At 51.0% G+C, this 27,460-nt stretch overlaps 1 protein-coding gene across 3 annotated transcripts in view; it reads left to right on the top strand.

Moving 5' to 3' along the window:
- VDR (vitamin D receptor) overlaps positions 1 to 27,460 on the top strand; it is a 39,545-nt gene that overhangs the window by 6,589 nt on the left and 5,496 nt on the right. The window contains exons 1-4 of one of the 3 annotated variants that reach the window (XM_049818863.1): positions 8,919 to 10,158; positions 13,234 to 13,305; positions 14,859 to 15,009; positions 20,846 to 20,976. In XM_049818863.1, coding sequence (XP_049674820.1) covers positions 13,242 to 13,305; positions 14,859 to 15,009; positions 20,846 to 20,976 — 346 coding nt within the window. In that variant the 5' untranslated portion in view covers positions 8,919 to 10,158; positions 13,234 to 13,241. Of the gene's footprint in view, positions 1 to 8,918; positions 10,159 to 13,233; positions 13,306 to 14,858; positions 15,010 to 20,845; positions 20,977 to 27,460 lie in introns of those variants that run through there. The other 2 variants (XM_049818864.1, XM_049818865.1) reach the window with 2 other exon arrangements.

Consider the following 27,460-nt stretch of genomic DNA (forward strand, 5'->3'; position numbering starts at 1 on the left):
AGAGACCTAGGAGCCAGCTCCTCCTAGTCACGCTCCGTGGGCACCCATTGCAGGTGAACAGCCGTCCTGGTCCGGGAGAGCAGCCCGGCTGGCTGGGGAGGACCAGGGGCTCAGCAGAGCTTGGCTTGTGGGTCTGATCCCTTCCTCGGGGCCCCTGATCTGCAGCGGTAGGCTTCACTTCAAGGAAAAATAGCAGTTAATGCAAAGGTTTAATGGTCACTGGGTTCGTTTTATCTTTTGTCTCCTTGGTGAGAGATGACATGGGGATGTTCTCTTTGTTTTGTCTGACTTCTGTTTCTCTTCTTGCTCTTTTTTTGCCCCTTCTGGCTTGGTGCTCTCATCTTTTTTTTAACCTGTGGCCACTGCATTTCTAGTTGTCCTTTAATCAGCTGGTAGAGATCTGCCAAGAAGTCACTGCTCCACTCGTGGCTCTTCTGGAAACTGAAGTTTGTTGGGAACACTTGGGCTGGAGAGAGGTATGGGTGCGTGGGCTGGACTTCAGCATGGATGGAAGGTGGGAGGCAAGAAAGCAAAGAATGAATGTCATGAACAAGAAGACATAGCTACAAAAACCTGAGCTTCTGGAGCTTGTGCACAAGGCAAAGATCCTTTCTGAGGAGGTGCTGAGAGTTTGGTCCTGGGGATACTTGCTTGTAGCTCCTATCTTCTTGTATCTGCATGCATGCAAATAGTCCTGGCTGTGGGATGGCCTTGGAGATGACATGACTCAGTTTTTTTTCTCTCATAAATTGGAAATATCCCACTGTGATGCTCCTGCTCTGTCTCTTCAGTGCAAGCAGGTCCAGGGATACACTGGTTTTTGGGTCTTATCTTACCCAAAAGCTGCCAGCTCCCGTGGTCATATTGTAACTTCCCACTTGAACACAATGATGAGACTTTCAGTCCTGTTATGCTGTATATTGGGAGCTAATTTTTTTCTCCTTAACTATAAGACTCTTGTAATGCCGCTTACTGTTTGCTGTTATGCCGAATTCCTGGGAAACGTACTTGGTGGTGAAGCTGGAACTCTCTTAAAACAGTGGGGAAGCCTGCTGTGTTTATCTAGGTCTTGTAATGAAGGCTGGTCAAGGCTTGTGTTTGTATGGTGTTGATTTAGGGTGACTAATCCATCACAAATCAACTCTTCTGTCACTTGCCGCTTCTCTGACTGCAGCTTTCTCCGTATCAGTGTCTTTCCCCACCCTAATAAATAAAATCTTACAACTATTTAGGAAATAATGCAGCTGAGGAGAAAAGCTGTAATCAGAGCAGCTTGACAAGCCTAGAGAGATGCAAGGGCCTTTAAAAGTTATTTGTCCTCCTTCTTGAGAGGGTTTTGCTTGCCACAAGGTAGATTTGTGAGCATCGCTCACAAATGCATAGTGTTTAAGATGTCTTGCAGCAAACATCTAACATAATCTGCTTCCAGCACAGGTTGACCAAAGCTGCCAGGTCTCTACTTCTGGAAATGACCTCAGATGCTGTCCTCTATCTCCTGGAATCTTAGTAAATTAGTTTATTATTTCAAAGGCCACTGGAGCCGATCGGCAGCCTCAGAAGGGTCCTATCTTTCCCACATACAATATGACTTTGTGAATCCCAAGACCTTGAATTCTGGACTCTTCCAGCAGAGCTCTGGGCTGGTGCTTTGCAAAGAGAAGCTGTTCTGTAGCCTAGTCTTGATATCTGAGTGCCCTGGGAGTGGCTTGCCTGGCTTAATGCACTTATTTCAAGCAAGTCTGGGAATGTCTGTGTTGTAATATCTGACCTGGTTGTGTGGGTTTAGCTGTGGCATTAAAAGGGAGCTTGCGTGGCTCTCCCAGTCCTCCCATCCTCTCCTGGGCAGCCTGAAACCAGCCAGGAGTTGCTTCTGCTGAAGAGTGGACGTTCAACTCCTGGCACTTGCTCCAAGTCAGGGAATGAAGGTTTAAACTCTCTTCAGCCAAGCTTCAGTTCTCCCAAATCTAGGACATGTCTTCAGCAGATCTTTATTTCTATGCAGACTTCGGCAATATTCTGCAGCTTAATCAACTGAAGTTTTTCCTCCATCTCTGGCAAAAAAAAAAACCTCAAGGGAGGCTTGATATGATAAATGAAATATTTCCAGTATTAAAGTTGTTGGGGAGCTCCTGGGGGTGGGGGGTGTATTCTTGGTGTGATTTCTCTCTCTGGTGGAGAGTGATAGAGCAGTTTGTATTCTTAGCAAGAACCTGTTTGCATATATTTCGAAATAAGGGAGAAGCTCTTAAGGAGTGTGGTATTTGCCACATGCAGGGACAGCTCCTTTCTGTTGGCCTTTCCTGAATTTTTGGAATATGAGAGAAAGGATTCCTTGGCTGCTCCTACCCTGGAATTAGTGATTGGGAAACAAAGGCACAGACAAAGCATACAAGAGATTTGGAGCGAGAGGAGGGGATGATTGAAATCTAGGAAGGGTTCAGGTGACACTAAGTGTCACGGGGAAGCATCTGTGGAAATAATTGCCATTCTGAATTTGTTCAAGCAGAATATTCCCTTTGACCTGTCCTTGCTGTGCCCTGCAATTAGCTGGGTGCAAATGTGGTGGTGTTACTTGGAGGCACAACGGTACAGGCAGAGCAACGGTGATATATATCAGCATGGAAATCATGTTGACTAAGCTAAAGGCAGAGTTTCCATTGGAAACATTAGCTTGGAAGAATAACTCTTCTAGATAAGAAGTGAAAATGTGGAAGGAGGAAATCACTATTACGTGCTACTCCTGTCTGTAGTTAAAATTACAAGCCAAAGGGGTAGGAAAGGCAGAGACATCTGCTGCTGATAATTTGTGAATGGGTTAGGGTTACAGCACCTTAATGCCAAAGACTGCACAGTGCAGCTGGTGTAGATTAAATTTAGGAGCCTGTTCTGCAGTTGGAAATGCTTTGTGCTCAGCCAGCTCTGTGATCCTGCTGGATTGCCATCCAGGAGCCCAGGGTGAGTAAGTGCTTGATCGGGCAACGCTGCTTCTGCATCCTCTGGCTGAGGGGACAGACCCTGCACGTGGAGGTCGTCATCTTTACGTTTCAATAAAACCATAGTGGGCAAAATAAGCACCAGCTGTACTGGCTGTGGTGCTGTAGGGAGAGAGGCTGTGCTGGTAAACATGTGTTTGTTCACTGCATCCATCTGAAAAGCAAACAAAGCTCTGCTGCTTATAGCTCAGCAGCAAAGCCCTGCACTGGCCTCAGCTCATCATGAGGTGCCTTTGGTAGCTCCAGACTTGGTTTTTCTTTCCTCTCTGATTTTTTTTTTTTTGTTGTTGTTGTTGCTGTTGTTGATGCCTTCCCATAGCTAGTTCTATTCTGCAGTTCTTGAATGCCTTAGGACAGTCAAACAGGATGTCCTGCAGTTGAGGATCAGGCTAAGCATGACTTTTCTCTGCTTCCCTAGCCTGTGGTAAGTCATAAAAGACAGCAAAAAAACCCTCTTAGTGGGACTAACTCTTTTCTGTACTTTGTCCCTCTTTTTTTTTTTTTTCTCCGGAGCTAATGAACACTTAGGGTAGGGACTATGCTGGCTGATAGCTGGTTTGCCTTAAGCAGCGTCTCCCAGAGAAGCAAGCGCGGTGCTCTCGGCAGCCTCCTTCAGCCGCTCCGTAAGCAGACCTGCTGTAGCTTTGCAGGGATGGGAGCTCAGGGTGTCCTGCAAGGAGGCTGGTTGGATGTGCCTGAGGTGCAGCCGGGAGCAGGCTTTTCCTCTGAATCGGGGCAGAGCGCCTTGCAGGCTGTTTTGGTGAGTCAGAAGGGAAGTTGGACGGGCTGAATCCTTCCTGCGAACTGGCACTTGTGCACCTACTTTCCTGGTAACTTCAAAGCTGAATGATTGTCTCCCAGCATCTGCTTCAGCCCCTCAACAATCACAAGTCAGGTAGAACTGGGTTTCCACACTGGTGCCAAACCAGCTGCAGCGCAATCAGTGTTGCATGCTTCGATCTGCAGCGGGAAGGAGCCTGTAGTAACTGCTTGGCTGACATGCAAGTGTGAACATGCCACACGTTTTCCGTGTCTGTGGACTAGTTTTGACAAACGGGAGCATTTAGGGACAGACATACACACACAGACCAAAGCCCTCAGCTGCAGCGGTGTTGACCATCTCTACCCCTGTGGGTGTTGCAGTGCCCTTGGGTATAGTGATGCAGGTACTATGGAAAAAGCTGTAATGACTGAAACTCATCGCATGAACCAGTCTGTCATGCAGACTGCATCTTTCCTGGGCTCTCTATCTTGGGCAGAGGTGCTCACTGGGATCGCAGCCTGGTGTAGGCTGCTACTGTGGAAGTTTTTAGGCTAACCCAGCTGTGCTGGAGACCTGAGAAGTGCTTATGTCAGGCCTCACATCAGCTAAGCTGATGAGGCATTGTGTCTTTGGCTGCTGGGCTAGGTCTAGAGGAAGGTCCACGTGCACTTTCAGAGCATGCCGTGTAAATGGTGGGGATGATAAGTTGGGAAAACCTGGTGTCTTGCAGGTTTTTTCTAGCAGAATAAGACTAAAATGGCTCTGTCTTGTTCTGGGTGCAGTGTAAGTGGATTTGGCAGTAATCAAGGGACCACGTTTTAGGTAGTGCAGATGGGCAGTTGTGCCAGAATTTTAAATTCTGCTTGTAAATAGAGCACTATACTAGCACCTAAGCTCTTATTGAGATAATCCAGTTTAATATCTTACAGCTGCTTTTTTCCTTAAACAAATCATAAACACATGCAGCAGCTTCCGAGTGAAAGAAAACCAACACGACTTCCATTGCGTGGATCCAATGCGTGTGGTTATTTTGTCGTCTTAGCCAAGCTTTCTGGCCCGTGAGGCGTGGGTTCGGTGACTGCCCTCGCTTCTTGTTCATGACTAACATCCTCCTGCGGCACCGCTCAGGAAATGAGGCACTCGACATCTCGCACACTGCAGGCACGGTGGTCTCCCTGCTCCAGGAGATGCCTAGCTACTTTTTTAGATTGCTGTTCAAGCCTAATGCATTGGGGAAGGGAGTTTTGCTCTTCATGGTTTGCAGACTCAGAGGCAAAGTCCCAGGCAGTGCTGCTTGCTTTGACAAAACGGGAGGGAACGCAGTGCCTGTGGGCAGGGGATCCTTGCTGGGAGGAGAGGCATCCCTTGCAAAGGATGTGCCCGCACGGTTTGGTTTCTTCCCCACCCCAATATGTGCAGATCGAGCTGGGAGGCAGTAGTCTATGGTGGTGCCCCTTCTCGTTCAAAACACGGGGTACGTCAATCGGATGATTAAATACAACTTGTTTCAAGTGCCAGCTCATAGGAGGATCGAGTGAACAAGGAATATTGCTGTGGTTGTGTGGTGGAGAGAATAATGGCATCTGTGAGCCCCAGTACCATGGCTGGCCTCATCCAACATGTGGGGCTGCCATCTCTTCCAAGTCCGAGCTTGGCTTTGTGAGGGCTGGGAGCTCAGGAGCTGCTGGGCTTGTTTTTTTTATCCTCCTCTGACTTCCTGCTCTCCCGTTCCTGGGGTGTGCTGCCCTAGCATGGGTACGTTTGATCTGCCCTGCTGTTTGCTCGATCGGTTGGCAAACTTTCACCCTTCCCTCTCCTTATTTTCCTGCTTTTTATCTCTGGAGCAGCTAGAGCCGCTGCAAATTGCCTCTCGCCCATATCAAGGGGATCTTCTATTTAAGAGGTGTCTCTTGGGGATGGGGCAGGCAGCCCCCGTGGTTCGGGTGCTTCATGGGGGAGAGAGTAGGGAGGGCTCGGACGAGGCTGGGAGAAGTCTCCTCCTTTCCTGGTCCACCTGAAAGCAGTCATGATTTCCCACAACAGGGGAAATAGAATTGTTTAGCCCATTCCTGGAAACCAGTCCTGCTCTGGCCAGACAGAGCCCTGCTACATGCTAATGGAAAGGGATCCCAGCTGCCCTGACACCCCCCCCCCCTCCTCCAGGGGGACCATGGAGCTGCTTGGACCCTGACTCTGGGGTCACCAGTGCTCCCCAGTTTGGGCCTGCAAAGGGAGAAGAGCCATTGCTGTTCCTGCACCAGCTCAAACTGGAGGCGGCAGTGGGGTTGAAATGGCCAGTCTGTAGGAACAGGGGTTTTTTTAGATCTGATTGAGTAGTTTTGGATCTTTGTCCAAGAAAATGAAAATTCCTACCACTGCAATTGATGTAGCTGGTAGATGTGTATACTTAAATAAGTGTGTGATGTTTTTGAGGCTGCTTTGCATGATGTCATGTTGTGAATCATTACTCAATGCTTTCTTTGAAATCCAAGTCCTTGAGAGCAATGCTTTGCTGAAACTGTTCTCCTATCTAAAAGCTTGTTTTGATTAGCTTTACCCTAGAAATGCTTTTGGGCTCTGAATCTCTAAATGAATTAGTGTTGCAGATGTGAAGTGTTAAAATGCAGCAGCTCCTTTACTCTGTGTGATGCTACAAGCAATTTAGGGCCTTGCTTTTTCATGATTAGTGGATCATGGGCATTACGAGCTGGTTTAATAATTAGAGAGGGGGTTTCAAACAAGGAGGAAAAGCCCCAGGTCAGGAGGTCTCTATGGAAAAGACTGCTCAGGAAGCCCAAAAGTCTGATGGAGCCCATGGCAGCCCGTGACTCAGTGCCAGAGGATGCTCCACCCTTCCCAGTATGTGTTTCCAGTTCCCATGCCACGGTGCTCACAGGTCCTTCACCAGCATTGAAACTCGCTGCGTTTCGGGCTGGCTCTTGCCTCTTCTGCTGTGTTCGCTCCTCGGGGCAGGGACGGGGGGGTCTTTAGGCATTCCTGCGATGCTGTAACTGAGCACTCCTCTCTGTTATTGCTCTTATCGGCAGCCGATGGCCTCTGCTGCAGGTGGGGTGTGCCGGGCTTGCTCATCCCGGTTGGCAGACAGTCTCGAGACCTGGCTCTGCGTCTGTAAACTCTTGCATCAAGTTGGTCCAGAGAGGATGCGTGCTTGGATGAGGCTCATCGGTTGGGAACGAGGGCAGAGCCTGAGACAGGCTGAAGACAAACAGCCCCTTTCTGTCTTCCTGCAGCCAGTCCAGATGGCATCAATAGGTACCGGCTTGTGCTGAAAAGCCGCAATACAGGAAAGGTGCAAAGAGGGAAGCTCTGCCAGCCCATGTCAAAGTTGCGGCCGTGTGAAAAGTTGCTTTCATTTATTTGTTGAAGGGGAGTTTGAGAAAGGACACATTGCTCGCATAAAAATCCCATATTAAAGCGATCCAGCTGCCACTAACGCGGTGCCGGTGAGGTCCCCCTTGGCTCGCAGATCCAGATGGGTTGCTGCAGCGTGCACTCTGTCTAATTTTTGTGGCTTAAATGACAAAGCGTCGTGCCAGTGAGGAGTCAGGTTGGAGGTATTTTTGATGCGGTGCCCTAGCCATAATCTGGAAATCTGTTTACTTCGTTCCTTCCAGTCAGGGGAATGGCACCTAGAAATATTTTCTGCTTTTTACCTGCACATGTAAGGATTTGTTGCCTAATTGCAGTGTGAGATCCTATAAAGATCCTCGGCTTATGTGGTAGAAGAGCTTGTAAATGGCCAGGTGTTTTCTCTTCTTCTGCCTCTCCATGCTGTGAGAGGCACTGTGATGCTCATCTCCGGCCAGCCCTTGTCCCTGCCGTACACCGGCTCCCTTGGCCCCTTTCCCAGGCTGTTAACAGGCTTCTCCTGCGCTTCCCATCCAGGGTTGATGCAATCTGTGCCTGGACTCCAGCCCCCGGCTCCAGTCTTGCAGCGGGCGAGAGGAAGCACGTTCGCCATCCTTAGACCTGCCTTGCACACGTGTTTGCTTGAGGACTTGTTGCTGTGCCTTGATGTGGGTGGCGGGATGTGTTTTGCACCCTACCCAGTGGGTTGCACGCTCTGCAGTTCCTGTGTGCCTGCCGGCGCTCCTGGTGTTGCTCCGACACCTTTGGTGAGCAATCATCCTTCACAAAAGAGTTGGGAAGGGTAGCGTTGCTGTGTTGATGACCCTGGAAACCCAAACCCTCGTATTTGGGCACTGGCCTGTGCATCCCCTCTCCTCCCTTCTGGTTTCCCAGATTCTGGATGTGATGGCAAAGATGCCCCGTAATGCTGGAGGTGCAGGGTCACAGTGCGGGCTGGCGAGAGCCCTGCCAGGCTGAGCAGACCTGATCTTGCTCTGTCAATGCTTTTTTTTTTTTTTTTTTTTTTTTTAGCTTTGCTGCCAGGGACATGGCTGCGCAGATGTCTGCTCCTAACCGCATTACTGGGGAGCGCTGGTGGCTGTAATTGAGTTCAGTGTGTCCCCAGGCTTGCTCACTCCCATACCACAAAGTGTTTAGGGAGCCCATAAGTGCCTGATTCCTCACAAGGAATGCAATTAGCATCCCGTTCCTTAGAGGGATTTTTTTTTTTTTTAAAAAGTCTCTCTGACCTTCTTGAAACTAGGTTTTGTAGCTCCTTTGGTTGTCGCACAGTCGGACCTTCCTCTGAATGCCTCATTGCAGTGACATGTTGTTTGCAGGCTGGGAGTGTCTGGGCTCTCTCTCCAGGGTAGGAGCTGTCACGCTTAGGTGTTGCCTGGCATGGAGGAGCCTCCAGCCTTGGTCTGGGGGTGTTAGCAGAGGCTTCGGGAGGGTTTTCCACCTAATCAAATTAGCGGAGGAAAGGGTGGCATGAGCTGATGTGCATCAGGTAGTAAATAACTACCAGTCTCGTGACACTGCCAGGCTTCCCAGATCTCCTTGCCAGCTCCCAGGAGGTTGCAGCCACTCTGGGTCTTAAAAAAAAAAAAAAAAAAAAAAAGTTCTTCCAACCTAGAAATCTAGAAATGAAGGTGAGCAGTGGCAAGAGGGATCCAACCGTGCAGCAGCACAGGGGGCTTCACCTGCTACATCCATCCATGTGCAACATGTAGAGCCACCATCCACGCATGGGCTGGTGCTGGTCTCATGTGGGAGCAGTGCTTCATCTTCCTGGGAGGCTGTCAATCCACTGTCTAATAAATCTCATGGAAAGCAGCTAAATAACAGGGCTCCCTGGAGCTACAGAAGGAAATTATTTAATTGCCTTTTTTTAATAGAGAAAGGGGTTGCTCGCATGCTGCAACTAGATGTTATTAATAGCCTGATTTGTACTTGAAAAAGCTTCTTAAAATGCAAGTGTGTTGCCAGAGGCTCTGCAGAGACTCCGCAGAGCATCGTTTTGTTTTGACATGTCAACAGTGGTGTTAATTGAGTGCGAGCCAGGAAAATAGTAAAACTTCCATGTAAATGAATGGGTCTCTCCAAGACTTAAGAATCTTCAGCAGCAAGTCAAAGCAGTGCCAAGGGTGAGGACTTACTTAGACTTCAGAAACCAGCCTACTCCTTTCAGGCCATGCAGGTAAAGTTTTTGTTTGTTTATTTGTCTTGCTTGGCAAATAAATTAACCAAAAAATGCATTTTGACAGAGCAACAAGGATACTGAGAATGTGACAAATACTTTCACAGTATTGTAATGGTTTATTTTCTGCATCCTGACAATGTTTAATCATGGTAGTCTCAAAACAGCAAAGACTTCTTGGTTTCTCCCCCAAATTTCAGCAAAGCCTGAACCTCCTGGGGAGCAGTTCACTGAATACAGACCTGTATCCCTGGCCAGACAAAGCCCTGGCCGTGCTTCTAGGTATTTCTTATGCTGGACATTCACATTAAAATGTATTTCTGGCTTTGTGCGTCAGGGAAGTGTGGGGCATCTGAAGCCCAGCTGGCTGCTGAGCAGCAGCCCCACAACCGGTCTCCCATCACACCTCTGGCACTGGTTTCTGGCTCTGGTTTTGTTTTAGCTTGCGTGTTATTCCCAGCTCTGGCTATTGCTGTGGCTAGTGGAAGGAAGGAAGCAGTTTGGTGCTGCGATGCTGGAAAGGAAACCTGCTGCTGTGCAGACACTGAACACGAGTGACTAAGGCTTTCGGCGGGAGCAGTCATCCTCCGAAGCCTTTTCCCTTCTGCCAAGTCCTGATGAGCTGCGAGTGTGAGTTTTGCAAGTTGGCAAGAGAAAAAGGAAAGTGATAAAGCATGAGAAAACACCTCGGCAAAGTACTTCCTACCAGTTTCTGAGTGGTTACTGAGGGTACTTGGAAATAAACATGGACTTAAAAGCAAAGGATTCTCCTTTGGGCTCGGCATAAAGGAGGAAGAAGAGCAGACGCTGTGCTTGTTTCCCTCTACATGCAGGTAACTTTCCACGCTCTCATTTCTTGTCCTGTGGCCCTGGTGCCCCTCCTGTACCCCATACTGGAGGTCCCAGTGCTCATGCAGCTACCCCACGGTCACTGGGCTATGCTTTCAATGGTTGTTACACTAATTTTCAGGATGACTTGCCCGGTTTCCTTTAAGCTGGGTTACGTCTGGGGAACGGCAAACCCCTCCAGAGGCTGCTCCCCACCTTGTACCGTTGTTTTGCTTCTAACAGATGTGTTCTAGCTTCCCGGCTGTGTGCCGCTTTCCCTGAGCGCAGCTGTTGAACTGCTGCTCACACGAGGCTCCTGGCCAGCAGCGTGTGGCTCTGTCCGTGCTTCACCACCAGCCACCTGCTTTGGGAAGCTGCTGCCTGCCCCTGGTCCGCATCTGCCGAGCTCTGCTTACTCAGACGAGGCTGGAGGCCAAAGCGGGAGACGTTTCCCGCTTGGGGTTAATGACTCTTCCGGCTGCGGCGATGGAGGCTGTGCGTGTGCAAGGGCTGCATCGCTGGTCCGTCACACGCCGGTGGGAGACGGGCCGGCTGTGCGCAGGGACAGACGGAGGGGGGGGGGGGCATGGCACCACCTTGGGTTGGGTCTTCCCGGCTCCAGTGGCCAGCAGAAGTGAGTCACCCCTCTGGGGAAGGCAGGGAGGTGGACGCAGGGGCAGCCAGCTCTTGCTTCTGCCTTGCCGCATCCTCCTGCCTTCCCAGGTATGAGGGATCTGTTGCGACCCTGGACTAAATAACAGCTGCTGGCAGGGAGGCTGGAGCCGAGCTACCAACTGCAGCCCTTTGCACAGCAGTCAGCTGGCTTATTTGCACTGTTTTTCCCTCTCGGTGTCTCCTGCAGGTGAACTTTTCCCATGTCTTTAAACCTTGCCCATGGTGGCTTCTGTGCTGCTCCATCATCTGGCAGCATCCCAGCAGGGGGTTCCGGTTGCTAATTACAATCACGCAGCCTTCCCCGCCAGCATCTTGTGGCTCTTTGAGCTTTGCTGCTGCGACAGCTATGTACAAACGCCCAAAAAGGATCATCTGAAGGTTGAAATTTCCTGACCTATGCATGGATTTGGTGCCTTGGGAATGAGGTGATGGGAAACCTTAGATTTAGCGAAGCACGGCTGCTCAGAGCCAACCCCGGGGCTTTGCTGGGGCGACAACTGGGTTGCTGCAACTTTGCTATAACCAGCCACAAAACTGGTTTGACCTTTCTGGTGCCTGCTCGAAAGAGGTCAGTGCTTCTAATGCAGATTATTTTGCTTCTTCCAAGAGGTGAAGGCTAAATGTCAGGTTTGATGAATGGGCGACCTTTCACGGGGGTGGAGGGAAACTCCCATGCGTGCTCCACCCCGCGCACTGACGTCACTCCCATTATGGGGCTGAGTAACGTTTTCCAAGAAGTCAGAGGTGGTAGGCTGAAGCAGCGCCGCCATCCATGTGGGAATTGCATCTGGCACAGACTTATTACAATAACACTGGTGACCAAATAATGTCTTGGTTTTTTTTTAACTGAGAACTGGAGAAAGCAAAAGGCATGACGAGGGTGGGAGGAGACCTCTCCTAGGGTGACTGGTTGCCATCAGCACCTGCTTTCCCCATCCCGCCTCGTGATGCTGGAGGTGTCCCCATGCATGGTCCTGGGAAGGTGTGGTAGAGCAGGGACCAACACGAAGCACTGGAGCAGTATTAAACGGTGCGTCAGGATGTCTGTATGGCAGGGAGGAGGTTTGCTGAGGTCTCCACAAGGGTCTTCACCCAAAAGCAGCCCTGATGCTTGCTGGAGAGAGATGCCCTGCATGACCAACAGAGCAGCTTCCAGTTTGGGAGCTCAGCGGGCGTTTTGCCATGGCCCAGTATGCAGTGGCTGTTGGCACTCCTGGAATCCAGCCCTTCAGGAAGGCGAGCCTGTTTGGGGCTCTCTGTGCCCTACTTCCCGCTATGGACCTCAAAACCTGGTGGAACAGAGGCGGATGCTCCGCAGGGTGCTTGGGAGCTGGCCTGAGCAGGTTTCTGCCAAGCACGGGTGAGTCTCAGGCTTATCCCAGATCCAGAAGCTCCACTGCATGCTGCTTTTCCCGGGGGGAGATCCCCAAGTGCTGCTCTTGGCTGTTCGCTCCTGATGTGACCCTTGGTGGTAGCTGCAGCGCTGTCCTGCAGCGCAGCCCTCGAGGAGAATAAACCCTCTGGCTGGAGGCATGTTCTGTGAGCTGACTGGCCGTGGGACACGGTTTGCATCCACAGCTCTCCTTGCTTTGGCCCTATGTTGTGGCACCTTCATCGTTTAGGGCTGTGAGTCTCTGCTGAACAGTGGAGTGACCCACGGGGACGAGCCAACTTACTGCCCTGTTGCTAATACAGGTTAGCCAGGCCTTGAGGAGAAGCTCAAGGAAGGCTAAGCACCTAAATAAAACCTTTTCCTAGCTCTGTCTCAACACTGTTAGCCTGGTGCCGGTGTGGTGCTTCTCATCCACGAGCAGAGCTGCTGGAAGAACAAAGAAAAGCTCCACAAACTCCGTGCTGCGGTGATCCCATTGACTTTGAGCATGCATGCTCTGTTGCAGGAGGACCCGTGTTTATAGCAGCCATTCAGTTCTGCTTTACGCCATCCCACGCAAGCCGGTGGGTCTCACGCTGCTGCACGCTTGACAGGCTGAATTGTGAAATTTAAATTTATAGGAAAATATTACTGAGGTTAAAGGAACGAGCTGAGCACCTCCTGCTGTCTTCTCTCCTTCCTGTGCCCTTGCCCTCGCCGAGGGTGGCTGCCGTGTTCACCGGTGCGTTCCTCCGGCTCCCTTAGCAACCCGCCGGCACACGGAGGGTGGCCGGGGTGTTGCGATATCTCCCCACGGTTCCGCGGTGAGGAGGTGGTGTGGGAACCAGACAAGTGGTACCCGGGCTGGCAGGCTATTTCAAGGTCACCCCACCCTGGGCACGGTGCTTACGTCTCGCCAAGGGGCTGGAGCGAGCCCGGACCGGGGCGTGCAGTCGGACACTCTCCTTTGACTCATCGACCTTGATGTTTTGAGCTGTCTCAGACTGTGTCCTGTCTGTCTTTTTAATTGCAGGTGGCTCCATGTCCCAGCTCCAGAGCTCCTGGGAAATGCACCAGCAGAGCATGGCATATCTTCCAGATACGGGTAAGTGATAACCCTCCTCCGCACAGAGGACGTTGTCCTTGGGGTTGTGTCTGTCTTTTCCTGGGGGCTTTCTCCAAGCCGTATAGGTGACTAGGACTCTGATCTAAAGGCGCTAGGACTGGTGGCTGTGCTAAGTTTCAGGTGAAGTTCAGGTGAAACCAAGATCAGAGAAAACTCCAAGCTCCCGGAGTTGCTTTGGGAGCTATACATCCCCAGGTCCTCCAGGGACATTACTTGCTGGCCGAAGGGCCTTTGGGCTTTGTGTGCAAGCTCTGCGGAGCTGCTCTACCCCGGCAGGGGATCAAGAGGAGTCCAGGCTTTACTGGGATCAAGCAATAGCAGACTGGTAGACTTACAGTGAGGCTTACATTGTAGGGTTGTCCTCTTGCTTTTTTCTGAATTCACTTTTGCTCCAGACTCACTGTCTGGAGTTACTGAGCGACTGATAAAGAGCATTTTACACAGGACAATTCCAGCACCAGCTAAAAGCCTTTTGAGAACAGACTAGAGACAGCACAGCATGCTGCAGCTATCCGCAGTGGCTCTTGAGAAAACATTTAGCCATACTTAAAACCAAAAAAAAAGGCTTGTTTGAAGCTCTTGAATCAACTTAAAATTTCTCATCCTGAGATGCGCAGAAGGGGTAACTCTGCCCTGTGTACGGGGAGACTGAGGCACGGGAGCTGCTGAGAACTCTCGGGGTAAGCTGAGCTACAAACACAGCCTGTCCTACCGAACTACTGGATGGTGCCATCTGAAACTGCAGTCTTGGTGTGGTCTTTACCAAGATTTTGCACCGTGAAAACGTCTAACCTTTATTTTCCCAGTGCTTTTAGATACTCGGTCTTTCTAATAGCAGACAGACTTCTACCAGTGGATATTGTAAGCCAGGGAAAGTCTATTAAAAGCTTCATTTTAATATTCATTTCAGTGATCTGTGTTGGGAGTACTATTTCTTCCCTCCCTTGTTTACATCTGTTGAAGATTTTTTTTTTTTTAAAAACAATGTTCACTTGACTTGTATTTGGGATTTTTCTCACTTACGGGAGCTGGTGTGAGTGTGCTGGTGCTGCTTCCTGTCAGCGCACAAGGGAAATTCTGCGCCAGCGTACGGGCAGCATGACCTCTTTCCCTGTGGTTTCACAGCATTGATCTGGGTGAATTCTGGTCCCTTCAAGGCTTTCTGAAAACAAATGCGAAGGAGTGAGAGGGAGAAAAACAACCTGGGTTTGGGGTGGGCTATAGGAGTTCCTCCACTAAAGCACAGCAAACTACTGTGAGCGTGGTCTGTGGTGTGTTTAAGGTTGGGGTATGGGAAGGGGGCATCAGTCCTGGTTTTACTGGGTAGACGAGCAAATGTGTACGCTTACTAAAAACTGGCTAGAACCTGCTTTTTGGAGGTGTTGGTGCACAGAGCCAAAGGGAACACAGAAGTTTCTCTTGCCAAACGGTGTTGAAGCCAAGGAAAAAGCCTTTTATTTGAATCCAATTTGCTCTTCGTAAAGCTGTGACAGCTTTACAAAATAAATACCTGGCTTTCTCTGCTCTCCCAGACATGGAGACCATGGCTGCTAGCACATCGCTTTCCGACCCAGCTGGCGAGTTTGACAGGAACGTGCCCCGTATCTGTGGTGTCTGTGGAGACAGAGCCACTGGCTTTCACTTCAATGCCATGACCTGTGAAGGCTGCAAGGGCTTCTTCAGGTGAGTGAGGGTCTTTGGGGAGGAGGAATCTTACCAGAAAGCCTGGAAGAGCAGGTGGTCTGATCAGCAGGGTGCTGCCTGACTGCTCTTCCAGTTACCTGCATCCCTGCAAAGCTGGGCTGCAGACAGCCTCGCCAGACCTGTGCCTGCATTGCAGACAGCTGACATGCCTGCAAATCTTGATAATGGAGAGATCGCAAACTATTTGCCTTCTTGTGGCTTGCTGTGGCACCCTGCTACTGGGAAATACGTTGTTTTCCCCTTAGCCAGAGACTTCCATCTGTCTGGGAGCCTTGCAGACCTCCACGTGCTGTATAGGCAGGGGTGTAAGAGGCTCTAGCACACTATGGATGGTACCTGGGAAAATACACCAGAAACTAGCCATCTTTGAAAACTAAACTGGTATGATGGCCATGAACTTTTGTTCTTTAAAGCAAGCTGCCTCTAATGTCTGCTCTGAAGCTCTGTGCACTTGTGTGTGGAGATGCATGGGGTCCTCTGCCCACCTGCTGGAGCAGGCACCAAGCTCTTTCCAAAATCAGACAAGTCTTTCAGTCACCACTCTGGCTCTTGGGGGTTTAAAGTAGCCGTAGGCTGTATATGCAGCTGTTTTGAGGCATTTTTCCAGTATCAGGTGGGAGTCTTGAGTGGTGTCAAGCTGGCCCTCGGCAAGGCAGAAACAGCTCTGAAAGCTGCTGGGATCTCTCAGTCTGGAGAGTTGCAGGTTTGTGGATATTTGTTAGCAGCTCGGTTTTACCCCTGTGTCTGTCAAGGCGATGCTCCCATACAGATGGTGCTGAACCATTCACGTGGGAGTTCAGATTGCTTGCACCAAGTGAGAGAATGACTAAGCGCTGGTGAAATGAAGCAAGATAATGACTGGCAAGGGACTGGCTGGGAAAAGCCTTGCTTAAGTATTTTGCACTGTAATGAGATGGTGGCACAGGTGGCTGTGGGATTGCAAACACTGGAGTGCACAGCTTTACACCTTGAGCTGGGCTGTTACAGCAACCAGAGCTTGAACTTTCACAGCAAAGTCATAACTCCTCCTCTTGCAGGAATTTCAGGGCTAGATGGGGGTTTTCACATACCACAGTCTTGCAGTCTGTTTTTGAACGGGGCAGATTTGAAGCCTGGCCAACCTGAGCGACAACATTTTCCTCAATTACTGCCACTAAATGAGTAATTCTCAGGTGCTCTCTTCTGCACTCTGGTCTGGTGTCCCTGACCTTACCATCCCCATAGTGTGCAGAGGCAATGGTCTGGCTTTTGACCTCTGAAATGGCCAGTGCTGCTTGACGAACCCTTCCTGGGTGTGATGTGGCTCTTGCACTGATGTTGTGAGCCCTGCTGCTGCACTTCCCCATCTCTATTGTCGCACTGTTGTAATCATGCAAGACGTACAACTGTGACAGTATTTCTGAACAGACATCTTAATGACATGAAAAGCTTTCGTCTTCAGCTAGCCCTTCATGCCCCATATAAAGCCTTTATTTTCAATTTAAGGCTTTTACTACTTTTTTTGATCTTGCTTTCCAGGCATGCTCTCCCCAAGCTAGGTCTTGGTGTATTCCCTCTGGCTTACACAGGCTTGTTTACATGCCATTTTCCATCACTGAATTAATGCTTACAGCTGCCACAGTGTCGAAGTGCCTTCTGCATTAAAATATAGCAGCACTGTGGAATAGCCTGGACCCCCTAAAACTCTCCTAGAAAAGCTGTGCATCCCTTTGCCAGCACCTTGGGGTTTATAACAGGCTGTGCTTGCGTGCACTTGCTATTTTTCAACTTTCAGCTTGTGCTGGTATCAATTTAGAGTGGCTGATCGCACTTACCTGGGAGGTCAGACTCGCAGCCTTGCCTGGAAGGGGCTAAAAGGGGGCGAGTAGCTGTGAATATCGAACTGCAGCAGCAAAATCTTGGGAAGGTTTCACAGCTTTTGCTGAGTGTGCTCAGGCTGTAGACGTGACTTCGCCTCCTCTGTGGGCTGGACCGAGACTGGTTCCTGCGTACTCGGGGCCTTGTGCACCGTCGCGGAGGGATGCGGCAAAATGCAGCCTGAGCCTTGCCTCGCCGGGGTGACAGCAGAACTGCTGGAAGATCTCCGGGCAGATCTCACCTGCCTTGGGGACATCCCTGTGTGACATGATTCCCCAGTGTGAAGTCCCCCAGGAGGTCCTGGGTTTAGTGACTCTATAAATGGCATTAGGAGTTTATTGGCACCTCTGGGTGCTCAAACGTGCATGTAAGGTGCAGCACAAACAGACGTGAGGCAACCTTTGGCCGCTGGCTTCAAAGTCTGCTGTTTAATAATGATGCCAACGGCAACAGTAGCCTTTTATTGAGCTCTACTGTTTGCTCAGGAGCTCTTAAAAAGCAGCTAAGCCAGAGTGATTTATTCTGCTGCGACTTGGCTGAAGCATCTGTGGATTCTCTAGTTTCTTCTACAGTCCTAGTTTTCCCCTGGTGCAATGACACTGGGCATTAATAGCAGAGCTGCTTGGAAAGGTTCTGGGTATTTCAAAACCTATGAAGTCCCCACCCATCCTGTCTGCATCACTGCATCTCCCACTCCTATAATCCTTCCTCCCCAGTTCTTTGCCATGTTCTACATGAAACTTTTAAAATAAATCCATCCCCTCTTCCTCCCTCCCCAGGGGTCTCAAGATATTTCAAGGCAAAGTGCAGTTGTCTGGAGGGTTCCTGGGCTCAGAAGTGGTGGATGGAGCTGGCAGGATTTGGGGGAGAAAATGCAAATGGATGTAAAATGGGTGCCAGAGAGCTGCAGCTCCGCTCCCGCTGTTGACTTGACTGTTGGGAGTACCAAGGGGCTTCCCTGGAGGGCTGTGTAGGTGTAATAGGGGAGAAACTGGGGATTATCCTACCCCAAGTGGTTTGTGATGGTTTTGAGAGGCGGTTCTGCTGCAGCCTGGGTGCCAAAATGACTCCTCGCCTATTAGCCTGGTGGTGGGTGACAGAAAGGCTGTGCCGGGAAGGCCACTGCGGGGTTTGGTTATGAGTAGCGTAGCTGTCAGGAAACATTATTTCACAGGTTCTGCAAATGTGGGAGTTTTGTGTGTATTGAAAGCCCATATTGCTAATAAAAAAAACTCAGAAAGAGTTACTTTGAAGATCAGCCCTGTCTGGTAAAGGGGAAGGACAGAGCACAGCACTAATACCTGCCACATGATGCAGGTCTGGACCAGGCTTTGCCCTCCCTCTGGTGGGGGCTGTCAGGGCTGCTATTCACCATCTGGCTTTTATGTAACTCCACATTTCTGATAACCTAAAAGCCATTTCATAGAGGCACTGGGGTTTGCTTTCTCCCCAGTGCACTAGGTAGGACTGTCAGGCATATATCTACCGAAAACCAAGCACAAAGCTCAACCTTTGCAGTCAGGGGGTGGTTAACGATCAGGTTTCCTGACTTGTGGAGCTGGAGTTAGGCAAATCGCAGTCCCCACTGTGGCTGGAGTGCTTTCCAGATCTGTTGCTCGAAATAAAGCCAGATGGGCTCTTTCTGTCCTCACGGGATGGGCATCCCGCAAGCACCGGTGAGCGATGGACATCACCCCTCCATGTACAGCAGCCCGTCCTTTGCCATACTGCATTTGCAGGCAGTGAGTGGTTATGTTGGAGAGCATCCATGGGAATGCTGTCCCTATTTCTCCCACCAGCTACGGCCACCCCGACCTCCGAGCACATCACTCCCTGCTCGGCAAACCTGGCTGCGGCCGTGTTTACTCTCACCCGCAGGCTGGCTTTGCGCAGGGAGGGATCTCGTTATTTTTAACATTCGGCAGTCTGCCTGGGACACAGATCTTAAACGAGCCTTGAAATGGCTAGTTCTCGGGCTTTATAAAAATACACCGGAGCCAGACGGCGTGAGCTCCCACTGTGGGATGGCCGGCTGCTCCTCTGTGCTGCTGGTGTAACTCATGGCCCCTCGTAGCAGAGAGCCGTGGACCCTTGGGGCAGAGAAGTGGCTGCCTAGAAAAACCCTCTGTTGTGCCCAGCCACCCTGTATTCGAATAAACTGCAATTTTCATACCAAACCCGTAATGTTGGCTTGCGTTGCACACAGGACATCTTTCCCTGCCCGAGGGCCTCGTGTTTCTCTGGCTTGTTTGTGCATTCCCCAGCCTTGCCGTGGGCTACGGGGGAAAAGACGAGCCGCCTGCCTGCCCCAGATGCTCAAAAACAGAGGCGCTCACCGAAACTGGGAGATTTTGGGGTGTCTGATTTCAAATCCTGACTTGCCCCTGAGCTGGGCCACATTTGTCCCCATTTCTGGGACAGCAAAGGTCCTGCTGGTCTTGGTGGAAGGGGAAAACCCAAAGAAAAGCGACAAACTGAAAGCCTGCCGCTGGATGAAACAGGAATTTCTTAGTATAAGGCAGGTTATGGAGGGCTCTGCCCTCCGCCTCTCCTGTATTAATTTTCCTAAATGCATTTATTCATGTTAGGTGAAGGGAGAGTAAAGCCTCTTTGTTTACATCTCCCTTTCTGAAATAGCCTCTAATTGCATGCTACGTGCTGCTCGGGTCTGCAGCCCAAGAACATATTTTATATTTATACCCTATAAGCGCAGGCTTGGCGCCGTTCCTGGGCTGGAGGGGCCCCCCTGCCATCGCCCTCTCAGCCTGCAGCCACCCATTTGGTACATCCAAATTGTTTGCCCGTGGAGCGCAGGGGTCGTGCACCATCAGCTCAGCATCACGGAGGGATTTTATTGCTAGAAGAGCAACTCTTCCTAGCAGGAGACTCTCCATCCCAGTGCTGAAATACATCATTAACTTGGTGGCAGATTTCTTACTGTTGTACCTGAATTGTATCTCGGTTTTGCTTCTCTGCTCCATTTACGCCTCTGAACATCCTCACTTTGACTTTCCAGCCTGGAGGCGCTCTGGGTTTGGTTTACCTCCATTCAAAATCACCTCTTCATTTAAAGTGAGCGGCACCTTTAGAAATACTTGCAAATCCAGACATAAGCTTCACTGGCTGATGGCAGATCATTGAGTAACTTTCTCCCAAGCAAAGACTCGGCATCTCCGAATGCAGAGGAGAAACCGCCCTTAATGGACCAGCTCAGCTATGCCTGTAATGTGTCATTAGTGGAAATCGCGCAGGATGGCCCCGCAGAAAGGCGAGTTTTCGCTGGGAGCTCTGGCTTTGACCCTTTGTACTTGGAAGGTTTACAGTCCCGATTGCAGCAGTGGATTAACGTGGCACGGTGTGGTTTTGGTGGAAGAGAGGGTTATTATGTTAAGTGTTGTTTCTCTTGTATCCTGCAGTGAGATTTCTTTCTCCTGCACACACAAACATGCGCTCCAGCCAGTTATACTAGCAAAGCCAGGCTTTAAAGGCTGGTAAATATTTAATAACATGGGCTGCTTTGGTACATACCGGCCTCCATCCTGGTTTCTTTTGCTGCTGGTGGGGGTTTCTCTACAATCCTCCCACCCTTCTTTTGGCCTTCAAAATACCTGTTCAAAAGCAGAAACCTACTTAACCTATGGTTGAACCCCTCAGCTGTGTCCTTGTAAGAAGTTCTTTTCCGTGCTGTCCAGCAATGCCTGAACCATTAAGATCAAACCTGTAGATGCAACCAACCAGGTACAGCCTCTCCAACTTAGTCTTCTCGAGCGACCAGCTGAGCTGAACAGTCAGGGCAGAAATGTTTCCAGCATCCTCTTAGCGATCCCTCTCCAGCAGTTTGCTGTCCAGAGAGCTGAATTTGTGCTTGCATCTCCTCCTGATGTTTGGAGCAGCCTCTTGCACAGTCAAAATGGTGTTGACTTGACCCAAGATGGGGTTTTTTTCCATTTTTTTCCAGGAGAAGCATGAAGAGGAAAGCAATGTTCACGTGCCCATTCAATGGTGACTGCAAAATCACCAAGGACAACCGGCGTCACTGCCAGGCGTGTCGGCTGAAGCGCTGCGTGGACATCGGCATGATGAAAGAGTGTGAGTATGCGGACATGCATCCCGTGGGGAACGGCACGGCTTCATGCTGTGTTGTCCTTTTTCTTCTCAATTAATGTGTGGTGCAGAAGGCAAGGCATGCGAGAGTAAAACCTGAAAGCCCTACGAGCGTTCGAAGAGGATGCAAAGGGCAGGGGATATGGTGGGTAATGATTGAAAGGAGCTCATTTAATGATTGAGGTGGTTCCAGTGGTGGTTAGCAATCTGGAGAGTTGCTTTTATCAGAGCCAAGTTGCCTTTGCTGGCTCTTGGGGACATCAGTTTAGCGAGAGCATCCGGGGCTGTTTCTGATTACCTCCTGGTTACGTTGACTGAACTTAGTCCCGTCATGCCTGTGCAAAGTCATGGTCCTCTCCAGCGTGTTTTTGCATGCTCCTTGCTGCATCCAAACAGGGAGAGTTGAATAAGCTTCCCTACAGTGACAGTAATTTCATCAACGTGGGACTGGCTTGCATTTTGCTCTGCCATACCTCTTGGGCTTTATTCTTTTTTGGGGCCCTTATGCTTGCAACGTAGGTCCGTCCATCCAGCCATGTGCACAGCAGAGAGTTAAGTAAATAGCAGAGGGAAGTAAAGTAGTTTTTAACCCAATCCAAACACGCTAATGTTGTCCAAATATTTATTTTCTTCAACTATATTTATAGATAAGCAGCTTTTAAAAATAAAATCTGTTTGACATGCTTCCTCCTACGTACACATGCTTTCCACGTCCTAAGTCCTCCAGAGAAGGCTGGTGTTCGGGTAGTGTTCAAACCAAAATAACAGCCTTCTGCTAGGAGACATTGCAAACAGGACGTCATGTCGAATGATTGATGGACCTGAAAATTTGGAAAATGGAAGTGGTGCTCATTTCCTTACGTGGTGAGCAGAGAGCAACCAGCGTTCGATGTCACAGAGTGCCACCAAAGCACCTGGGCCCTCCAGAAAATCGAAACTTGTAGGTGTTTGCAGGAAAAAATGCCTAACTTTCCAATTGTCCCAAAGATTGAGCAGAACCCTGATGAAGAGAAGGCCCCTGGATCATCTTCTTTCAAACTACCAGCTGTGTCCCATAAAGAGAGAGAAAAAGACCATATAACACACCATGTGTACCCATGTTTTGGGTGAGCACGTGGACGTGTGAGCCCATGGTAGCCAGTCAGTGCGGTCCGTAGCCGTTGCTAATGAGGGAAATGTGTTGACTTGCACCAGTTAATTACCCAGGAAAGGGTGGAAAATTCAGTGACAGCAATGCGTGAGATGTTTGCACCCTGGCCAGGGCCAGGTCCCAGGGATGTGTGTGCTCTCTGCAGGAGTTAACTTATAAGCGACCCTGTTAGCAAACTGTTACTGGATTAACAAAACCTAACCTAAGGAGACTAAAAATAGCCTTTCTGTGGACTTTGCTGATGGTTAAATGAAGGGGAACGAGGTGTGCTGCTGTTATTTTTAGGTCAAATCAGGGATCTTGACCCTCTTGAGGGGAGTTTGTGTCTTCCCCAGGCTGTCATTGAAGGCGATGAGGAGCCCCATGGGCAAGGCTGGGCAAGTTTGACCCCGCTGCCGACGGGATCTGAGTCCGAAGCAGAAATGAGAGTGCGATAAAGAGGGGGAGGAAGAGGGCAAACCCCGGCAGACCTTGTGCCTGTGTTAATTTGGGGTCTGGTGCAGGCAGACCCTTCTCCATCCCTGGAGTGTGGGGTGGTTGTATGGTGTGGATGATTTTAGACATCATCTCCAGCCCAAAACACACAGGGCTGAGACCAGCAGCAGCATGGCCGTGCCAAGGGTCGCTTCCCCCACGCGTGGTCCATGTTTGGGTGCAGCCGAACCTGCAGACCAGGCGCTGTGGTGATGGGCTGGAGGAACCAGTGCTCGTCGGGGAGGCACAGAAAGGCGAAGGGATCACGCGAGTTCAAACTCGTACGGAGCAAAAGCCCTGAGCCACCGGCGCTCCCCGGGGAGCTGGGGACAATGTCAGGGCAGCCACTGTCCCCTGAGGAGGGACCAGAGAGGGGAGGAGGTGGAAGCTGGAGGGCAGCCCAGGTTACAGCCATAAGGCTGGAGCAGGATTTATAGCCTTGCCGCAACGCCTGGGTTTACCCCAAGTTGTCTGCAGCCAATGTTAACAAATATTTGTGGTTTTCCGCCCGTCTTATCTGTGCGGGGTAAAGCGCAGGGCAAGCTTGCGGGACTGTGGGGTGTGTGATCGGCAGAGGAGAAATCCACCTCGCAGCCCACGCCACGGTGTTTGGGAACGCTCCTTTCGCCACCCTTGGGAGCGGTTTCGCTTCGGATGGCTCCAAGGAGGGCAGGTCTCCAACCTAGGGATGCCTCTGGCTACCTTGTCTGCTTGCTGCTGGTTTCTCCTAGGATGATGCTTAGCACTAATGTACTTTAAAGAGGGGCGAAGACTGTTGCTGGACTATCCTGCCTGCTTTGGCACTGATTTGGGTGGCAAGGAAATGCTGAAGTTACTCCTTCTGCCCTGCAAAATTGCCTTTTGCCAACTGCCTGGTGCTCAAGAAGGGACGTTCGTCCCTCGGGGCCACGTTGGCCAAAGCACAGGGCGTTAGATGGACCTGGGCTCCGCAGCCACCCGTAACCTTTGGGGGATTCACCTCTCTTAGTGTCTTTGCCCCTTCTCCCCCAATCTTTAACAGCTCGCCAGTGTTCACAGCATATTCACACAGGGATGGGGGACAGGTCATCTGTCCTGGACAGTCTAAAGGTGTTGCCACAAAACAGAAAGATAAATTATGCATCACCAAATCAAGCAGCTGGAGGGACCCATGGGCTCCCCGGGGCTGCAGCAATCTCATGGCACTGAATTCATCCTCTCCCTGCCACTTTATTTGCTGATGGGGAGTTTTTTTGTGCTTGTCATGGTGCCAGTCAGCTGGGAATCAGTGAGTCTCCTTGGGAGGGTCCCCACAGCTGGGGCGGTTTTGTCCCTCTGCAGCTGGGTCCTTGGACATCAGGGAAGGTGGTTGCAGCTAATCGCCCTCCCCGGTGCCGCAGCAAGGTCTGTAGTTTGCCTGGAGTCAGCACCCCATGGATCTTCTCTCCCCTTTTCCAAGGAAAAGGCTTGCTGGCATCTGGTTGTAGTCACAGCTGATGCTCAGCATCCTCACCACGAGACTCGATTTATGATCTCAGCGCTGAAAATCCCCAAAGAGGAGGAGAAAAAAAACCCAAACCCTCATCTCGGAGCCAGGGAGAGGAGCAGAAACTGGAAGGAGATTTTGCGGGAGAGGGGAATTTCCCCGGTCGGTCAGGAGAGGAGAGGAGGTGCTGAGGGGAGCAAGGCAGTGCGAGGGCAGCAGTAGCCAGCAGGGTTACGGTTGTTTAGGGTGGGACTGCGGGACAAGGGTGAGCAAGGAGGGAGGTGGCCTTTCCAGCTCTCCTCCGCTTCCCCGAATAGGCGGTGATACTCAAAGCAAAAAAAGTCCCGGCTGCCCCAAACATGGAATATGTTATTCCCCAGCCTGTGAGCTGCTGCGTTGTGCAATGCCGGCCTCTGGGACCCATGCTGACACCAGAGACGGGCCAAGAGGCAAAGCAGGAGCACGAGAGGGAGGCGAGAGTCGTGGCCATCCAGGAAAACGTCACTTAGCGGCGGCCGGCGTTCGCAGGCTGGCTGGGAAGTGTCTCCACTCCCCGCGGGCTTGAAGCACACGCTATAAACATCCAGCGTCCTCTGTAATTAGAGTAGGCATGGAAGCCGGCAGGCGCTGAGCATCTGGAAAGCCCTTTCCGAAATCTGTGCAAGCATCGCTTCGGTTAGTCATGTCTCAGCTGTGTCCGAGGGACACAACCTCCTTGGTGGGGGAAGAGCAGTAGCTGGGGGCCCTGCAGCTGCTGTCGCTGCTCCGATTTGCTCCAGCGAGGGTCTGGGACCTGCGATTTAAATCGCTGCTGCTTGCCTATCACTGCAAGCTTTCCTCCTCTCTGGTTTCCATGCAAACCCACGTGCTGTAGGAGACGCACGCTACCCAGCCAGCCCATAGCATCCCATTACCCTCCCTCCAGCCATCGCAGTGTTTGAATTCCTGTTGTGCAATCTGGTTTTTCTGTCTGTGTCACCCTTGTCCCATCCCTGTCTCCGTCGGCTGCGCTGCCAATTACACCTGCAGGGATTTGGCCGCCTTTAGAAAGGCTCTATCTTCCAGTGACAAAGGCATCCCGGGGTGGTCACACCTGGGGTTTGGGGCAGGTCACTGGGGCTGAAAGGTGCGGTTTTGGGAGAAGCAGCAGGGATGAATTAGGCTTCGCTCCCCGGTTTTAAAGGGTGCATCCTGGGTATTTACTGCTTGAACTGGTGCAGAGTGTCCTGGGCATCCTTGGCAGTTAAGCAGGGTCACAACGTCTTGCAGGGCTGCTCAGGGGATGATTCCCAACCTCGATGCATGTGCCTTGTCCCTACAGCATATTAAACTGCTTCTTTTGCTGCTTGACCCTCATCTAGCCGTGAATCGCCCTAAAGCTGCTCCTGCAAGGGCTCTTTTTGCAGCCCTCACCGCAGCCGCTGTCCCAGCAAGATCCCATATACCACCCCACCGTGGTGGCTGTGCCGGGCAGGCTGTCCCAGGGTGGGGGAACAACCAGGGGCCTTTTTGCACCCCCAGGGCTGGACAGTTGTCCCTGGCTCCAGCTGGGGCAGGCAGAAGCACCCACCATTCAAGCTTCAATGAAATGCTCAAACTCCATCCAGCGAACACGCTTCATGCTTGGTATTTCCTAAACTTCATTTTTGCTTTATATTTGGCTGCTCTTTCCTCGCCTGACAGAGCGAGTCTGCCTCTGTGCTGCTCCATATCATCCTCCAGCATTTCCAAGCCCCTGGTTTTGGCTGGGGTTGCGGGGTTGTATCCTCACCCAGCCGGCTGCATCCTCGTGTGCTACCCTCGGTGTCGGCCGTGGCCTTCCCTGCTGCCCTTGTGGTGTCTCGCAAAGAGGGCCAGCTTCTGTCTGGAAGCGATGGGCAGATGTTATCTCAGCCTCTGCGCGGACTTTGGGTCAGGGCAGCCCACAAACGCTCAGCCGCGTCGCCGGTTGTGCCAGGAGTCTGTGGCTGGATGTCTCCAGCTCAGTGTTTGGAAAGAGATCAGAGCTGGAATGCCAAGTGGAAGGTGCAGGCATCAAGCCACTTCCCGGTCCTGTATTCCCCTTGGAGGCAGGCAGGGATGTGGTGGGCAACATCCATCCCCCTGTGAGTACAACTGAGGGTCGGATCCTTTTCCTCAGATCTTTATAAAGCAGGCAAGTCACCGTGCTGGCAGCCCTTGTCCACGTTACCCCCGATCCTACCGAAAAGCTGTTCCTCTGGCACAGCCAAGCAAGGTGCGCGTCAGGTTTGCTGCTCCCCAGCGTTACCAGGAACGATTTCACCAGAAACGCCGGGGGTGGTTCTCAATCCGTGGCACCGATGCCGGGCTGTGTTGTGGCTTGCACAAGTACCGCTGCGTCATGGCACTGGCCTTCGCAACACCAGACAAGCTGGAAGGGAATCACAATTCTCCTTTTATCTGATTTTTTTAAACACCTGCAGGGCTTCCTTTGGGTTTTAGTCTCCTGTAGGCTCCAGCAAGTCCTATCAGAGCATTAAACACCAAACCCAGGACCTGCTGCCGTCCGTTTCTGTCAACATCGCTGGCAGTTTGGCAATGGATGCACAGCAATGTGCAGCACTGCCGAGCTTTGGTGCAGCCAGCAGCCCTGGGACATAGTGGAAAACTGGATCCTTTGTTGCATAGACCCCGTATAGGGAACTCTTGGCTGCCTCAGGCGATAGTACTGCGGGGAACAAACCTTGCCAACATTTGCTCCCCCGCCAAAGTGATGCTTTGGGAAATCCTCTTGGTTTTCAACTCCTACCAGAGTGAGAAATGCTGCTGCCTCACTGTTTCAAATCTGTTTGAGGGCTGGATTTCTTAAAGGTGGGTGGGAAATCCCAAGCTGATTTCCCTTGCAGTCTTGCCCTAACACAGAAACATCCTTTTCTTTCCGATCTGCTCTGCAGATGCTTCCTAATTTTGGATTGATTCACTTGCAGGATCTGAGATTTGCTCGGTGTAGACATCTGCAATAATCCCTTCTGAAGCCCTGATGCTTGGGACAGGCCATTCTGGCAAAGACTTTGCACGCCATGGCCACAGCCCAAGCCCTCGGCTCTTTGCCCCATCCTCATTTCCAGCCCCATGTGGCCCTTTCCCCACAGATGCTGCCCCATGTCTGAACAGTTTCCCTTCTTGCATGCAGTGCCCACATGGATCCAATGCTTTTGTAATAAGAACCAGGACGGGAGAGAGCAAAACCCTAATTTTTCTCCCCAAGCAGTCATGCTGTCCCCTGCAGAACTGGCCATAATGTGCTGATCGTCCGAGTGACCTTTCGGTCCGAGCCGGTTGTTCCTGTGCCTCTGAGATCTTCAAGTCCCCTCTGAGATTGTGCAAGTTTGAAAATGCATTGGAAAAATGCCGTCAGC

This window comes from Accipiter gentilis, chromosome 16 (genome assembly GCF_929443795.1).
Source record: "Accipiter gentilis chromosome 16, bAccGen1.1, whole genome shotgun sequence".
In the NCBI taxonomy this organism is placed as follows: Eukaryota; Metazoa; Chordata; class Aves; order Accipitriformes; family Accipitridae; genus Astur; species Astur gentilis.